This window comes from Macrobrachium nipponense, chromosome 1 (genome assembly GCF_015104395.2).
Source record: "Macrobrachium nipponense isolate FS-2020 chromosome 1, ASM1510439v2, whole genome shotgun sequence".
Taxonomy (NCBI): Eukaryota; Metazoa; Arthropoda; class Malacostraca; order Decapoda; family Palaemonidae; genus Macrobrachium; species Macrobrachium nipponense.
The window spans coordinates 98,515,312-98,533,754 of NC_087200.1; the positions used below are offsets into that span (position 1 = coordinate 98,515,312).

The 18,443-nt window shown below is 38.4% G+C and overlaps 1 protein-coding gene across 1 annotated transcript in view; it reads left to right on the forward strand.

Annotated features, from left to right (window-relative positions):
• Positions 1-18,443, forward strand: part of LOC135218888 (FACT complex subunit Ssrp1-like) — a 198,551-nt gene that overhangs the window by 106,037 nt on the left and 74,071 nt on the right. The window contains exons 8-9 of the mRNA XM_064255333.1: positions 10,098-10,145; positions 12,923-13,046. Coding sequence (XP_064111403.1) covers positions 10,098-10,145; positions 12,923-13,046 — 172 coding nt within the window. The remainder of the gene's footprint in view (positions 1-10,097; positions 10,146-12,922; positions 13,047-18,443) is intronic.

Consider the following 18,443-nt stretch of genomic DNA (forward strand, 5'->3'; position numbering starts at 1 on the left):
TACTTGGACACCTTGGATCTAAGCAGGGGAAGACCTACCAGGGAATTAACAAGTTTTCAGGACGTGGTCCCAGGAGGAAGCCAATCTTCACATCAGTGTAAAAGGTTAATTGGTAACAATAGCTGTTGATGCAGACAACACCACGGCTCTGTATCAAGAAACGGGCACTTGTTCTTTTTCCCTCTACCAGACAATAAAGGAACTTCTTTGGACCCACCGGAATGAAATGATCCTGGTCACTCGCTTCATTCAAGAGAAATTAAACGTCCTTTAAGACAAGCTGTGCCATCAGAAGCAGTTCCTTACTAAATGGACCCTAGACAACAAGATTTGCATTGACCTTTGAAGATTGTTGGGCAAGCCTTCCATATACTTATTTGCTTCTCAAGAAACAGTAGTCTTCCTCTTTTGATTCCAGCCTTGGATCCCCTGGCTTGGGCAACGTACGCCATGCTTTTGGACTGGTTGGGTCTGGACCTCAGCTTGGTTAAGGAAGTCCTAAACTTTGCATCTCACAGCAAGTTTCACTGACTTGTCTCTCCGTTCTGGCCCACAAAGGAATGGTTCCCAGACCTTCTTCGTCTTCTGATAGACTTCCCGTGGCTGCTACCTCAAAGACTGTGGCTGCTCAGTCAACTCCACTTCAGGGCATACTGCCAAGGGTTGTCCACTCTTGTTCTGACAGGCTTCAGACTGTTAGGAAACTTGTCAGAGCAAATGGTTTTCCAAGAGCAGTAGCAGGTGCTGTTGCAAAGTGCAAATGCCAGTCCACTTACAATGTCTACTAGTTGAAGTGGGCAGTGTTCCATAGATGGTGCCTTAGACGTCACATATTGTCGTCTGAAACATCTGTAGCCCAGATTGCAGATTTTCTTCCATACTTGAGCACTTCTAAGAACCTTTCCTCGTCCACCATTAAAGGTTACTGGGCCATGCTTTTCTCAGTTTTCAAGCATTGTAGTTTGGATCTTCCAACTAATCAAGATCCTCATGACATCTTGAAGTCTTTTGATACATCCAAACAGAAGTAGTCTGCAATGGTATCTGAGAACTTGCAATAGACAAAAAAAGTTGACTTCTCCCAAGGCAATGCAGTTTGCTCTTTCATCCTGGGCTTCCTAGCCAAGAGCAAAGATCCTAGTAAACCATGGCCTTGCTCTTTTCATATTAGGAACTTAATGGATAGCCTAGGCCTGGAGGAAAAAAAAAAAAAAAAAAATCCTTTGCCCGGTCAGAGAAGGTATTATCTGAGTAGGACTGAGAAGATCAGAGGAGTTTGAATTTTAATCTAGCCTAATCTAGCTTTCTTTACACAAATGTACAATCTACCCACCTGTATGCATTCTCCGATACCAATATACTCCCAATAAAACCTTTGAACAACACCACAACAAGACTTACAACCCTAAAACTCCTACTTGACAGAGAGCTCTCTCCTACCAACCAAACAGCACATGAATGTGCCTCCTCCCTGTGTTATTATATGCATCCAACAGATGCCACTGCCATCTTGTCTTCTATTACGTCACAACGCAACTTGAATACATCAATAGATACCTTCTAAAATCAACCATATGCTGTCCATGCATAGGACATCCACATATTTCGACAATGCCTAAAATAACAACAATAAAAATGAATTAATTGACTAAACTGATATATAATATATAATCACACTTCTCTCTTTCTCCCTCCCCTCCAATCACGCCTCAGTGGCGTGATTGGTATGGTCTTTGCCTGCCACCTCGGTGGCCGCGAGTTCGATTCTCGGTCATTCCATTGAGGTGTGAGAGATGTGTAATTCTGGTGATAGAAGTTCACTCTCGACGTAGTTCCGAAGTCACGTAAAGCCGTTGGTCCCGTTGCTGAATAACCACGGGTTCCATGCAACGTAAAAACACCATGCAAACCAAACCAAACCAAAACCTCCCCTCCAACTGCTTCCTAACCTAGTCCCCTCTAATTTCCTTCATCCTCCAACTCTTTACCCTCTACATAATTTCTAATACTTTCCCCCTGAAACTCCTGCTTTTAGTAATACATCAGCCACTTGCTCCTTTCCTTTTATCCATCTCACCTCCTTTATTTCCCCAGATTCTATGGTTTCCCTTATTGCTGCAATACACTAGTACTCAATTTAATGGCTGTCATTAGTGTTTTACTATCAGTATTAACCAACACTTCTAAATTTCTCCTTCCTACTACCCCTTCCCACAAATGCTTGAAATATATCAATCCTTCTATAGCCTTTCAAGGATATAATATACCCCAGTTGAGTATGGCCATCTTCTGTTTCCAAATGAAGTGTCTGCATAGGCTTCCCAGTAAATCTTTTCTTCCATCTCACTTATTGTAACTTCGCCCATCACATTCTTAGTTTTTCTCACAATTTTAATAAGCTTCTTCATATCCTGAGTCGTTCCTTCTTTAAATGCTTTACTTAATTCGCTAACATCATATAATATTTCTGGCATGGTATGTAGCGATACCCAATTCGGCTGTCCTACCACTGATCTATACTTGGTTAACTCCTTTTGTTCTAGCACTCTATTACCCATATGTTAACTCCTTTTGTTCTAGCACTCTGATTCTGTTATAGAATTTATATAATGTCACTGATTAAGAGAAAATCTATTCTCCTTCTGCTCTATTACTAGTCCTATATACTTAAACCTTTTACTTTCTTGTTCTCCTACTTTCAATTTCCCAGTTGTTTCCTTTAAGAACCTTCAGTTCCTCCGCAGCAAAAATCATCTACGTGTGTACACAAAATACCATTCAATTTATTGTCCTTTTTACAAAAGAATGTATTGGGTTGTAGTTTACTTCTCTCACCTGTAAGCTCCTTCACTACTTTCACCACTTTACAATACCATGCTTTTGCTGCATCCTTGAGCCCATAGACGGTTTTCTTCATCTCCCATAATCCACTCCAGCCATCTTCACTAGGTGGCTTTAAATATACTTCTCTTGGGGATACAATCCACAATAATGTAAAATCCTTCTGTAGTTTAAAATATATATGTCTTGTACACTACAAAACTACAAAAGGATTTTACATCACTGTGGATTGTATCCCCATTTACTTAGAGGTATGACATAGTACCTAGCTTCTGCATACTTCTCTTTGTATCTTGTCACCTTGTAAATATGCAGTTTTGACATCCAATGTATAACAGTTCCAGTCTTTCACTTTTATTATGGTCAGACAAGATGTTAAAATTTCAACATTGCATGTGGGAGCGTCTTTTTCCCATTCTGCCAGCTCCTCTTCAAACCCTCCAGCTACCAATCTTGCTTTGGATATCCTTTCCTCCTCCTCCCCCTTATATCTTTTCAGTTACTATTTATCTTGTAGATATAGCTTTCTGTCCATCATTTACCTCCTCATACCTTGTTTTCTCTCCAACTTTGAAGTTCTTTTTCTTTAGCTTCCATTACACTTCTATTATCAAATCCTAGAAACACTACCTCTTCATCTTAAATTTTTTCTACCTGACTATAATCCCTCAAGTTAACCCACCCCTTGTCACCTGACTGTGAGTCTTGTACATTGTATGAATCAGCCCATGCTTTGCTTGACCTTTTTTCTGCAAGATTTAATATGGTCCATTCTTCTACTTGTCCTGTGTCGTTGTTTATAGCTCTAAGTCTATTTCCCTTTTTGAATTTTGATATCAATTCTATTAACTCACTTTCCCCATCATCTTACATTGTTTCCTCTAACGCATCTCTTTCTATAGCCTCTTCTGTGTCTGCGTTCCTTCTCCCGCCTACTATTATCTCCTCTCCTTCCTGCCAATCTACATTCCCTTCATTTGGGCCATTGGATCTACCTTTCACACCATGGGATTTATCTATTCTAGCAGATATCTCTTCTGTTTTTGGTGATAGTCTTTGAATCCTAGTAACATGTAGCGTAGCTACTTCTCTTAAAGAATCCCCATGTTTAACTACTTTTGTTTTCCCTGATACTCCCACTACCTGAGCAAGTCCTCTCCATTCATTTTCATTTTCCCTCCTATAGAATACCTCATCTCCTACCACTGCTTCTTCAAATTTGTGTTCTCTGATGTTTTTGTTTAATACTATTCTTATTTTATTACATGACTCATTTTTTATAAACACTTTTCTGGCCTTGTGCATTGCATTCAGTGTGTCCCGTACCATACCTTCTTCCATCCCTTTCTCTTTGTTTGCAGGAGTTAAACTTTCTTCTCCCAGTAGGTTAGGCAGTGAAGGGTTTTTTCCAAGTACTATTTGGTTAGGAGAGAAACCTCCATTATTCATTAAGCAGTTCCTAGCACTCACTACCCAATCCAATGCTATGGACCCATCTATTTCCTCATCTTTCTTACACTTCCCTTGATCATGCCTTTGGTCTTTTCATATAATCCGTTGCTCCATGGAGATTCCGATGCTGTGCCTAATACCTTAATATTCTATATTTCTGCCATCCTCCTTACTTTTTTATTTTGAAATTCTCCCCCATTGACAATATTTTGGAGGACGCTCCAAATATAGCAAACCAGCCATCAAAAAGTGTCTTTATTATAGTTTCTGGTTTCTTATCTTTTATCCAACAAGCCTGACAATACCTCGTTGCCATATCCACTATTACCAAGAACTTTCTTCTATATCTCCCACATCCATTGCCACAACTTCATTAAACGTTTTAGCTGGATTTGTTTTGTATCTTATATATCACAATTTCCAGTCAGGTCTGTTGGTAACTTTTTTTATTTCCACCTGTTCTTTCTCTATTAACCCATTACTCCATTGTGCTTCGTCTGTTAGCTTCCATATTTTATCTGCACTTCCATGACCGAAATGTAAGTGTAATTTCTTCATTGTGTTCTTAATTTCCCTCAGACTCTTTCCCTTCCAACCCTCCAGTACTCTTAAATGACTGTGTTTGTCTTTTCTTAACTATACCTTCATTCCCCCTAATACTTCTATTATGATACAATTTTCTTTCAGATTTATGGTCATACCCATTTTACTCATGGTTTGCTTACCTATTAGCCAGGGTATATGACCCTGCAGAATTTCGGTCTTCAAATAAAACTAAACCAAAATTAAACACTTTATTAGACTCTGTCCTAGTATCCCTCATCCTCATCAACTCTTCCTGACTCAAATCCATGACAATGTAGGCTAGTCACAATTCCCCGCAAATTATCTATTTACACAGTGTCTAAAATTGCATCCACCACCTCCCACGACAATTCCTCTATTTTATTAACTTCTCCTACATAAACTACTACTTCTGTCCCAGTTTCTGTTTTCTGCTTATTTTCTTCCTGTTTTGTTTCAATTTTCTTCCTCTCATGAAAATCCTTAAGGACAATCCCTAGCACAATGCCATTCCGAGCTGCATATTGCACATACTGTTAGTTTCCCTTCTTTGTTTATAGGATTTCTTCCACCCTTCTAAAATCAACCATATGCTGCCCATACATACATAGGACATCCACCATATTTCGACAATACAGAAAGTAACATTAACAATAAACATGAATTAATTGACTAAAATGATATATGATATATAATCACAGAGGACCTTCTAATAGCCTTTGGTGTTCTATCAAGAATCCCCTTTGACCACTCTCTAAGAACGCCCTTTCTAGACCTTATATCCGAAGCACACTCCCGGATTCAAGAGAACTCTTTCCCGTTGCTTAAACTTAGAGCTCATGAGGTCGCTCTCATCTGTCCTTCAGTCGTCTTATTAGAGGTGCAAGTCTATCTTCACGTTGCACTATTTAGAATGTAGAAAGTATTCGAAAATTGCAGTACCCTTGGTCCGTTGTTGGTGGATGGCATGGTATTGTGTGAGGAAGCATATGAGAGATAATCTCTCATAATAGCACTTCTTGTGTAAGGATGTTGAGTTTTTGGTGAGCCTGTGGGTTACTTGGTACCTGAAAAACTCACCAGTTTTTTTATTAGTTAGTGGTTTTTATTATTGATGTGTTGAATGGTGACAGGTTTGTTTTCTGTTATTGTTGTTATGGTTATGCGACGAGGGCAAGGGCATAAATTTTCTGTATTACATCTTGTCAGTGGTCAGGTAGATCCCCTGTTGCAAGACTTCCATTGATGTAGCGGTGACTCCCAGGCCACTGCCATGTCACTACAGGTTAACCCTCTTACGCCGAAGGGGTATAATAAAAATCGTCTCCCATATGCCGAGGGGGTCTCTGAGTGAGCGCCGAAGCGGAAAAAATATTTTGTTAATAAAATCACAGCGCGCTTAGTTTTCAAGATTAAGAGTTCATTTTTGGCTCCTTTTTTGTCATTGCCTGAAGTTTAGTATGCAACCATCAGAAATTAAAAAAATATCATTATCATATATAAATAATGCGATATATGATAGCGCAAAAACAAAATTTCATGTATAATTGTATTAAAATCGCGCTGTGAGCAAAATGGTTAAAGCTAACGAGTTAATTTTTTTTTTCGTTGTTTTGTACACTAAATTGCAATCATTTTGGTATATAACACATTGTAAAACGATCAAAGCAACACAGAGAAAATATTATCACAAAATTATGTATGAATTCGTAAAGCGGGGACGTAAATTTTTTTTTTTTTTTTTTTTAAATTCACCATAAATCTAAATATTGTTCTAGAGACTTCCAATTTGTTTCAAATGAAGATAAATGATTGAATATTACTATACTGTAAGAGTTTTAGCTTACAATTGCCAGTTTTTGACCATTTCGGATGAGTTAAAGTTGACCGAATGTCTATTTTTTTAATTTTTTTTTATTTTATATGCAAATATTTCGAATTATTTTTTCTTGTATTCTACATGAAATTGCGCACATTTTCAGATATAAGACTATGAAACGCCTAATATGAAATGGAGCAAATATAACGAGAATGCGACGTACACATTTCGGAGATTTGTGACAAAGAATCCGCGCGCGGAGGGAAGGAAAGTTTTTTTTTTAAATTTACTATAAATCTAAATATTGTGCTAGAGACTGAATTTATTTGAAAATGAAGATAAATGACTGAATATTACTAGACTGTAAGAGTTTTAGCTTACAATTACGTTTTTTTACTATTTCAGTAGTGTCAAAGTTGACCGAATGTGGTTTTTTTCTATTTATCGGGATTTATATGCAAATATTTTGAAAATAAGAAAAGCTACAACTTTCAATCATTTTTAGTTGTATTCTACATGGAATTGCGCAAATTTTCATATATAAAACTTTATGTAACGGCTAATTTAAAATGGTGCAAACATTACAACAATCGCACAAAAATCAAAACCTCTCCCGTATGCTGGGCCCGGTTTGGAGTGAGAGCGGAAGCGGAAAAAATAATTTAAAAAAAAAATCACAGCGCGCTTAGTTTTGAAGATTAAGAGTTCATTTTTGGCTCCTTTTTTTGTCATTGCCTGAAGTTTAGTATGCAACTATCAAAAATGAAAAATAATATCATTATCATATGTAAATAATGCAATATATGGTAGCGAAAAAAAAAATTCATACATAATTTTATTCAAATCACGCTGTGCAAAAAACGGTCAAAGCTAACGAGTTACTTTTTTTCGTTGTATTGTACACTAAATTGCAATCATTTTGATATATAATACATTGTAAAACAATAAAAGCAACACTGGAAACATATTATCACAAAATGATGTATGAATTCGCAACGCGTGGACGTAAAAATTTTTTTTTTTCAAAAATTCACCGTAAATCTAAATATTGTTGTAGAGACTTCCAATTTGTTTCAAAATGAAGACAAATGATTGAATATTACGATACTGTAAGAGTTTTAGATTAGAATTGCAGATTTTGACCATTTCGGACGAGTTAAAGTTGACCGAATGTCGAAATGTTTATATATATATTTTTTTATATGCACATATTTTGAAGATGGGAAAAGCTACAACCTTCAATTATTTTTTATTGTATTTTTCATGAATTTGCGCACATTTTGATATATGAAACTCTATAAAACGGCTAATATGAAAAGGAGCAAATATTAGGATAATGTGATGTACACATTTCGGAGACTTGCGGCCGCGAATCGGCGCTCGGAGGGAAGTAAATATATTTTTCAAAAATTCACCATAAATCACAATATTGTTCTAGAGACTTCAAATTTGTTTGAAAATGAAGATAAATGACTGAATATTACTAGGCCGTAAGAGTTTTAGCTTACAATTGCGTTTTTCAACTTTCGGTAGAGTCAAATTTGACCGAACATGGTTTTTTTTCTATTTATCGTGATTTATATGCAAATATTTTGAAAAAAGAGAAAAGCTACAACCTTCAATAATTTTTAGTTGTATTCTACATGAAATTGCGCACATTTTCATATATAAAACTTTATGTAACAGCTAATTTTAAATGGTGCAAACATTTCGAAAACCGCACAAAAAAAAAAATTCTATTTTTTCGGAAGAGTTACCGCGCGGACGTAAGGAAATTTTTTTTTTTTTTTTTTTTTTCATAAATTCACCATAAATCAAAATATTGTGCTAAAGACTTCCAAGTCATTGCAAAATGAAGGTAAATGATTGAATATTACTAGAATATAAGAGTTTTAGCTTACAATTGCGTTTTTCGACCATTTCGGTAGAGTCAAAGTTGACCGAAAGTTGAAATTTTTGCACTTAACGTTATTTATATGAAAATATTTCAAAACTGATAAAAGCTACAACCATGGGTTGTTCTTAGTTGTATTGTGCATGAAATTGTGCACATTTCCATATATAAAACGTTATGTAACGGCAAATTTAAAATGGTGCAAACATTAGGACAATCGCACGAAAAAATTTATATGAAGAGTTACCGCGCGAACGTAAGGAAAAAGTTTTTTCATAAATTCACCATAAATCGAAATATTGTGCTAGAGACGTCAAATTTGTTGCAAAATGAAGGCAAATGATTGAATATTACTATAATATAAGATTTTTAGCTTACAATTACGTTTCTCGACCATTTCGGTAGAGTCAAAGTTGACCGAAGGTTGAAATTTTTGCACTTATCTTTATTTATATGAAAATATTTCAAAACTGATAAAAGCTACAATCATGAGTATTTTTTTTTGTATTTTACATAAAATTGCACACATTTTCATATATAATACTTCATGTAAAGGATAATTTAAAATGGTGCAAATATTATGTCAAAGTGACGAAATAATTTCTGAGATGTGTCACTGATACTTTTTAGTGCAATAAGAAAGAAATTCGAGCTTGCGCGCCTGCGTAGCGATTGTAAACAAAACAACGCCTTGATCCGTGAACTCCCAGCATCCCCCAAGGCGCGTGATTCAAAAGTTTTCGCCTGGTAGGCCTATAAGTATTTTTCCGCGAATTTTTTATAAACTTTTTTGAGTTGACTATGATTCGTCCATTCGGCATATGGGAGACATTTTGACTCGACGTTTAATACGTCCATTTGGCGTAAGAGGGTTAATATGTCCAATCGGCGTAAGAGGGTTAAGATGAGCATCACCAGGGGCACCATCTCTTGCTGTAGCTCTCTTACCAGCTAAGGAAGCAACAAACACTAAATCATTGTTAGCCACTTCTCTAGTTCAGTAATAAAATTTCTTTAATGCATTGAATTATATTAGTCCATTCATCCCACCCCCTTGCAATGTAGGGTTCAGCTAAGTACTTACTTGGAAAGTTACTTATATAAAGATATTATAATGAAATTAGATTTTATATATAGTAAATATATACTTACCAAGTAATGACTAAATCAGAGCCCTTCCTCCTCCCCTCTGATTTTTCATGGACTTTGCAGCAATAAATAATAATTATGCCTACAGCTACTGTTGCCTCTATGCTCCCGTTGCAGTGGACAGGGCCTGTCCCCCCCCCCCCCCCCCCCCCCCCCCCTTGGCAACAGCCATGTTACTGCGAATTTTGAATTTAGGATGCTGTGCGAGCATAATCGTTAGCTAAATAATTACTTAAGTATATGTAAATTGTTAGCCAAGTAATCACTTGGTAAGTATAAGTATAAACCTCATTTTATTATAAAAGTATAATTTTTGTTCCTGTTTCATGATTTGTTTTCAAAATTGAAGTATTATCATTAAACATTTTTATTTAACAGTCACTCTGGAACACCAGCCATCAGTTGTTCATATAAAGACTATATACAGTGTTACCTCATTTAATGAACAGTCTTGTTCATGAACAAATCAGATTACGAACTCAATGTTTGAACATTTTTTTTTGCTGTTCACAAACCGTGCATCATCATAATCATAAGTATAGCAGTCAATGAAATGCAGAGAGAGAGAGAGGAATAGTAGGTGTACTGAGAGTTGTATATTGAGAATATATTAATAAGACTGTTGTTTTACTCTATCTAATCATATTGCAAGTGTTATTGTCATATCGTATTGGAAATTATGAACAAAGCAATCATGCGCCATTTGCATTCTGGTTTTGTTCACACTTTTAATCATCAGCTGATTGTATTGTATACTGACATCATCACTGTCTTTAGTTGCCGAATGAAATTATATTCAGAGAAATGTTTCTTTTGTAAATTATCAAATCTGGGCGTTAAAATTTATTTGGTTTTATGGAATTACATTGAAAATAAACAAGTCATTTACAAGACATCTGTAATGCAACTCTTGTAAGCGTGTTATAGTTCGACAGATCTAAACTGAGAGAGATTGTTTTTTCTTTTGGTAAGAACCTTGTTGCCACATCTACTAGTATCCAGTTTTGAATACCTTGCTTTATAACACATGAATCAATGAATGGGTAGTTTAAAGGTTTTAGCATTTTGCTGAACTTGAGTGTTCACATATTGTGATAATAATTTTATTTGTAAATAAACTGAGAAATTGCATTTATAAACGTGACAGCTGTTTCAAAAGATGCTGCCACTTTTCTTGTTACCTTCGACATAAGAAAATATTACAGCCTTGAAAGTAATAACCAAATAAAATGGAGATTAATGAAATTGTAGTCAAGAGAGAGTAAGGAAATGAAATTTAAGTAAATCATAACTTGATGAATGAAAATGAGGGAAAAACCTAAAGTAAAGAGCAATGAAATGTAAAATAATATGAACTTGTTTAGGAAATGGATAGTATGGCAGATGGAAAATTCAAATAATAAAAAAAAAGAATAAATAGAAGTTACTCTACTGACAAAATTATAAGAAAATGTCATAAGACATAATGAATGGTAATTGCTGATTTTGATTACTTATAATGAAAATGACCATCAAATAAAATATGTAATATATATGCAAAATTTAAAGGTAAAAGTCATAACAAATATAACAATAAATAGTCTCAAAAGTAATAACCAAATAGAATGCGGATCGAGTTTACAGATTAGGGTTTATTGCCTTGCTGGGAGATGGCTGAGGACTTAAGAAGGGGGCGATTTAAAGGTTAAGAGAGAAGTGGCAACGGGGTTTTTCTCAAGGAGGTAAACAATCTATCAGTTTAGATTTGTCAAACTATAGTTATGGTAACCAACATCTGGAAACAGCTGTGTATTAATATAAACTGCAGGTCAGTACAAGCTTTAGCATAATTTTAGAGGTAAAGCAGTGTAAATTAATAAAGAAACAGTTACAAGAACTCAAGGGATGCTGGTAAGTGAGTGGTGTACCCACTAAGAGTGCCTTATTAAAAAAATAACTGTTCAGAGCTTGATCCAGCAGCAAAAACCTTCAAATCAAAATTCATTTCGCACTGATATATCAGTACGTATGATATACCACGGTCCATTATCTTGTGTGCTGCTGTAATTGCGTATAGTTGAGGTTAAGTCTATATTCTTAAGTCCAGAAAAATATAAAAAGATTGAAAAAAAATCTTGAGTTCCTGAGGTTTGAAAGAATAATTTGTGTTTACGTTATTTTAAATGGGTAAAATTGATTCAGTTCACAAATTTTTCAAATCACAAACTGCGTCCTCGAACGAATGAAGTTTGTGAGCCAAGGTATAACTGTACAAACTTTTATGGTCTTTAAATTAGCCTGTAGCCATTTTATTATTTGAGATTTTAGGATGTGAATTATCACCTTTAATTTTGAAGTGTAGAAATGGAAATTTTGCTGTTTTTATCAAGATTTTAATTTTGATGTTAATTTTTAAATTTCTTACTACCTAGTACTTAATTTTATATATTATATTTATATTAACTGTAGCAAGATCTTAGCTTTCCATTTTGTACATGTCACAGGTTTCTATAAGTGTGAGGTAAATGTATTTGAAGTTTAATGTTACTACTATGTTACTACGTTTTATCATAGAAGTTGCTTCCCAAACTCTTTTGACAAATTAAGCACTTGGACACCACTTTCAAATCTTGATTTTCTTTTCGCTTTGCCTTGCTGGCTTCTCTAGCTTTCTAATGGGCCATGATGGCTTATACTATTTGCACTCAAATTGCCAAAGAACACATGAGAAAACAGAAGACAGTTCAGTGGGGATGCTCACTTAGTGAGAGCTACATAGAGTACTTTCCCTTTGTTTCAGCTGGAACCATACACACATGACACACACACATACAATTAGTGATGGCATATATTTCTCCAAAAAATTTCCATAAACCAATTTATCCAATACATACTGATGTCCACTGAGGTTCCATAGTACAGGAAAACATTATTCACTTGTGAAATTTACTATTTAAGATAATAAGTGAGAACTGGATGTATTGGTAATTTCAAATATTTTTCATATACAGGCAGTCTCTGGTTATCGGTGGTGTCTGTTATTGGCGATCTGGTTTTATGGCGCTTGTCTACCACCAAAAATCGGCCATTTTCAGTGCTGACCTAACAGAAGCGCCATTAACCAGTTATCAGCACCAAAATATGTTTATTAGTGCTTATTCGCTAAAAGTAAGCTGTTATCGACAATTTTCACTTCTCGTTATAAAGATTTAACTTTGATGTTTTTCTCAGGTTGAAATTAAGAATGGAGTCGTACATACATTCAGCAGCATTGAAAAGGGGGAATACAACCGTTTGTTTGACTATGTCAATCAAAAGAAACTACGAATAAAGAACAGAGGCAAGATGGTATGTATACACTAAAACAGATACCTTATGTTGCATGCTTTTATTTATGAAAACAGATCCAGTTTCATTGATTATATAATCACCATCATTACAATTATTTCTGCTCCCTTTCTTTAATGGTATTAGACATGAAATGAGGTTTTTCCATTCTTTAATCAAGTGCTCTCTCTTTTGTAACTCCTTTGATGTCTTGATCTTCATCAGTCCTCATTTTCCATATCTTTGCTTTCCTATACCTTCATCCTCAGCCCTTTCCATCTCATAACCAAACTATCTCAGTCTTTGAGGTTCTGTCTTTTCCAGAGTTTGGATACCACATCTCTACAAATTCCTTGTTTGGAGCACATTCATCCCACTATATTCTAGCCATGAATTTCAAGTTGTTCTTACACAGTATACAAACCCTCGGTCCTTGAAATGTTCCAGTTTGCTTGCAGCTGTCATGCAATGCGGACATGTTTTCATGAGCTTTTGCCTGACTCGTTAAACTTGGTTTTCCCTGCGGGATTGTTTGATATTTATTAATATACAAACCCACAATTTGTGATAGCCTTGCAGGTTGCCTTCCCCCAGCATGCGAGTCTCAGTGTCAGTGGCCAAGGGCTTGACATTTACTCTCTTATTACATCCGTGCGCCCTTTGATTATAAGGGCGCGACAATATATTTATGATTATTTTTGACATGTTGTTCTTTCTGCTTGCACTGTCAGAGAGTTTGTTAGGAGGAAAGCTTTGGAGCCTTTGCCCTCAGTTTGTCTCTCCCAGTATCCTTTCCTAATGACGTGTTCTCCTTCAGGAGAGATATCTCCTTCATCTTATTCGCTTGCTTGTCAGGCGAGGATGAGTGGTATGTGGATGTTGGCAATTGGGTGACTTTGGAGGGCAGTGCCCTTTGGAATGAGAGGAATCTCCTTTTATTAATTATCTTTTCAGGTTGACAGTGAGTAATCATAGGGCATAGCAGTAGATTGTTGGATGTGTAGTTCCCTGTTGTGCCTCTGGCCCCAGCTGCCCTGTGACTCCTGCCACTACTATTGACGTTTTATAATCACCATCCCGTAGAAGAAATCCCTGTGGAGGAAACGTCACCCTCCACTGCCCTTCCCTTCTTTTTCTGAGACTCGAGAAGGTCTTGGGAAACCAGATAGGGCCCCCTTCAGCCAAAGAAGAGGAAGGCTGCTTCTCCCCTTCCCACTAAGAAAAGGGGCTGCCTCCTCCCGAGGAGGCAGTGAGATATCTCATTGGTTCTTCCCAACCTTCGGGCTCAGGAATCGGTTCACATGCCCCTGGGTTTTGTGTTTTGGGAGTTTGGGAGCGCAAGCCTCTAGTATTTGCATTCCTGTCACCAGTAATAGGGGTTCTGCCTCTAGACTGTTTCTGTATTGGGCGCTCATTTGCGAGTCACTCCAAGTGCTTGTGTTTCTAATAAATCATGAGCAGCCTGAGCACAGGGTGAGAGAAAGGGCGAAACATTCACGTGTTTCGTCCCTTTGTGCTAACACTACCACTCACCAGTGCTGAGCAGGTTCCCACCTGGTGTCTCGATTCTGAGGATTTGAACACCTGGAGAGGTGTTGAGGAGGCAGTGGTTCTCTCGTTTGCTCTTTCTGCCATTGGGGCAGAGTCCGATTTGCATTCTCCTATGGGGTCTCATAAATTTTGGGGGCCTCGAGTGTGATATCTATCGAAGTGTTCTTGATCCAGTTCTTAGAAGTCTGCATCTAAGACTGGTTCTATGCCTGTTCCTTGCTTTCTTCGGAAGTTTAGAGGACCGCTTCTGCTGATTGTTTTTACAACATCGGGAGTCTCGCCAAATGCTTGAATTCCTTAAAAAATATATCAATGTAACCAGACCACTGAGCTGATTAACCCCTTCGGGACTGTGACGTTTCTATGACATCATGGAGGGTGCAGTGACGCTCCCTGTGACGTGTATACAGCTAGTTGTCGACTTACCACCTATGCAAGTTACGACTGATCGACTTCACAATCACCCACAACTAAAACGACTGGGGAGTGATGTGAGCAAGAAAGAGTGGTGTCCAGCTGAACGTATAACAGTTTTTCCCCAGCTCCCGTGTCTCCATACACGCAGGCTCACTTTTCGAGTTACTAATGACTGTTATCATGCAACGGCAACAAGGATATAACTCCAGTAAACTTATGCCATCAAACAACCGTAGATAAAATTGAGAGAAAATAATTTTAATCAAAACTTCAGGTCTTGAAAGAATACATTTTACTGCTGTTTTCGTGCTGATGAAAGATAAGTAACGCAACAGTAAGTTTGTGGGCTAATGAGAGAGCTGTATTATTTTTTCAAGAAAATTCCCCCCAAAAATGGAAAATTCATGCGTTGATAAGGCAAGAAGTAAAAGTAAATAGTATATATATATATATATATATATATATATATATATATATATATATATATATATTTAGCCGGCCTTGAGAGAGGCTATATACGTAAACGGAAATAATTGAAGGAGGACAAGTTGAAATTAATTGAACTTACCGTAAAACTGGTTTATAATGGACAATTAATCTAGAGGAATAGGTAGGTCGCCAGAGACTCAGCTAAAACTTTACAGCTATTTATTTACAAAAGGCTCGTTCTGGCCTGGAGAAAAGTGAATACAGCGTCCGCATGTTGGGACTTATAATCTCTCACAAATGGATAGCTGGCTAAAATGTAATTGGATGAAAGCTGGTCTCATAAACTTGGGTAATGCAACACTTGCGGGCAGAGAGACATGACACGTGGCTCAAGGAATCTGGAAAAGAATCCCAGAGTAGACGAGATAAAAGAAAAAAAACATGACTTCTTGTTTTGATTAATTAATTCTCTAACACTGGGGAGAAGGAACCTTTAATGTTTCACGGAGGTATGCAATGACTTCATTGGTCTGGGACGATCACACAAGGGGAAGCATGCGGCCATGAGGCAGTGAGAGGGAACAAAAGGATTTCTTTCTTTTGGGCTGGAAATTGAATTGGAAAACGAGGATCTAATAGGTAATAGGTGATAAGGAACTGGCAATATGCTGTTTCACAAGACGTACCTGGATGCAATGTTCAGTGTGGACCTTTGTAGAAAATGTGGCGCCCAGCTTTGTCTTAGGTCTGGGGCTCGGGCGCGCCAGTACGCCGTGGATAGGCCTAAATGGAAGGCAGGTGGTCGGACACCCATCCGAAGGTCACGTCTGGAGACGACTGAGGCAGAATTCAGGTGGTTTGCTTGGGTGTTGGGATTCAGCTTAACCCCCCACGAGCAAGGCAAATCCTGGAAACAGAACATAAAGCCAGCAGAGGGGTCACAGGAAAGAGAGCTTAAGATATAGGTCTAAGAAGTACCAATCTGCCTACATCCTTCCCTTTTGAGATACGTCCCTAAAGCTGACAAAAGACTACTTTCCCCAACTGGGGAACCCCCTATCTCTGGCTGGCGGGTTTTGGGTTTCCCGCGTTTTACTAAAAATCAGCTGATATTTGGAAGAAATGGCTGCCGTTTTCCAAATCAAATTAATTAATTAATATCTGGGTAGACGGAACGATCTACAAACGTCACAGCTCCCCCTGTTAAGAAGGCATTCACTCCCTTTCGGGCGTGAAGGTCTTGGCTTAAATAAGTTGATCGTCTCGACTACCCAGTTCTCCTACTCTAACTTGAAGTTTTTTTGAGCAGCGATACAGCTAACTACAGTGGCCTACCTAACTTATAGGTGGAGATGCTAAGTGTACTAACTTAATGGAGTAATGTAGTCTAGCCTAAGTAATAACTACGGGTTGTCTTGTGACGACAGTCTACTCTACCCCTAGATAAGGTTACTTGAAAATTCTACTTGCTACTAACCTAATGCCCTGGTACTAAATCATTAGCCTAACCTACTCATTATAGTTAAATGAAGACGCAATCATTCCAGAGTGTGGTACGCACAGCAGTAGTTCAGTGACGGAATTGTTAAAATACATAATGAGAGGTAATGATGCGTGGGATGATGAGTGGTTAGTTGACCAGGGGGGAAATGCAATGAGGTAATTATATTTAAGTGAGGGTTAGTATCACCATGGCTAGGGGTTAGAGGGTTAGTTCTACTGGCAGAGATCAGGCTGGCTACCTTCTCTGGGTAGGTGCCAGGATCACACTGCAATTGAATGCGACACTGTACCTCGGGCACAGGTGTCAAGGAGAGCATGTGGCTCTTTGGTTAGTGTGTTAATGATTTGCTACGTCCCTTCTTCTTCTTCTTCTTATTCCTCCAGGACCTGGCTATACCAGTCCTAGGAGTAGACGGAGGCACCGACTCTGGGGAAAGGCCAGAAACGCCGGCAGGAGCAGAGGCAGTGGTAGCCTGAGGGATTTCAGGAGAACACCCTACTTCGGTATCTGCAGCAACCGTCGTAGAGGTGGAACCTACTGCAGGGGAGGCCCTCACTCCGGCTGCTGCGACAGCCATCGTAAGGGGAAAACTCCAGGCTGACTCCTGGTCGGGCAGTTCCTGGTTTTCCAGAGGAGGTATGAAGGTTAGGTCTGCCGGAGGTTCATCCTCGGGCGTCAGTGGTGAGGGCGAAGAAGACTCATGGACTTTGGATTGGCCATGGGCTGCGGTAAGCTCCATGCCTGTTGGAGGATCCTTGGTTAGGGTTTAGACCGCCCGGCACTAGAGATTCGGGGCCAGGCGCAGAAGTCAAGTTCTGTGGTGGCTCTACGTCCAGGCTGGACGGAGCTTGGCACTGCTCAGTGCTGCCAAGTGGCACTGGCAGAGAGTTGAGGTCGACTGGACCTGTGACGGGTACCGGAGGTGCAATACCTCTCAGCGTGCCCTTGGAAATGGGAAACAGAGGCTCCTGTCTCTTGTTGAAGGCTAAGCCTTGTGGAAAATGGACATTGTCCGCTGCTGGTAGTCGGCTAGGGCACCTAGGCCAATTAGTAGAGTGCCCTATTACGTTACAGGTTTTGCAACGGAACTGCGAATGGTCAATCTCCCTCCTTGGTAACGGGGGAGACTGTTGGTGGACGTACTTCCTAGAGGAAGTAGAATTTCGATGACTCCTTGCTTTGGAGTGATTTGTTGTGGGGTTAGGACCCCTAGGCTTTTTGGAATGCAAGGGAGACTTCATGTCTTGCCCTAGGAGGAGGTCGTAACCTCCTGGAATGTAGCTTGCAACTGCAAGAGTACATACTCTGGAGAAACGAGGTCTGGTGACCATCAATTGGACGGTAGGAAGAATCAACTTGATATGGTTGATACCTTCAATGGTTATTAAGTGACGTCTATCGACGTTTGCCCCTCGGGGGATTCGATCTTCCCGTATTAGGGAGATTTGAGCGCCAGAGTCGTTGTAGGCTCTGACGTGGCTTGGCGGATAATGGCTTTGGAAGGGTGCGACTGTTAT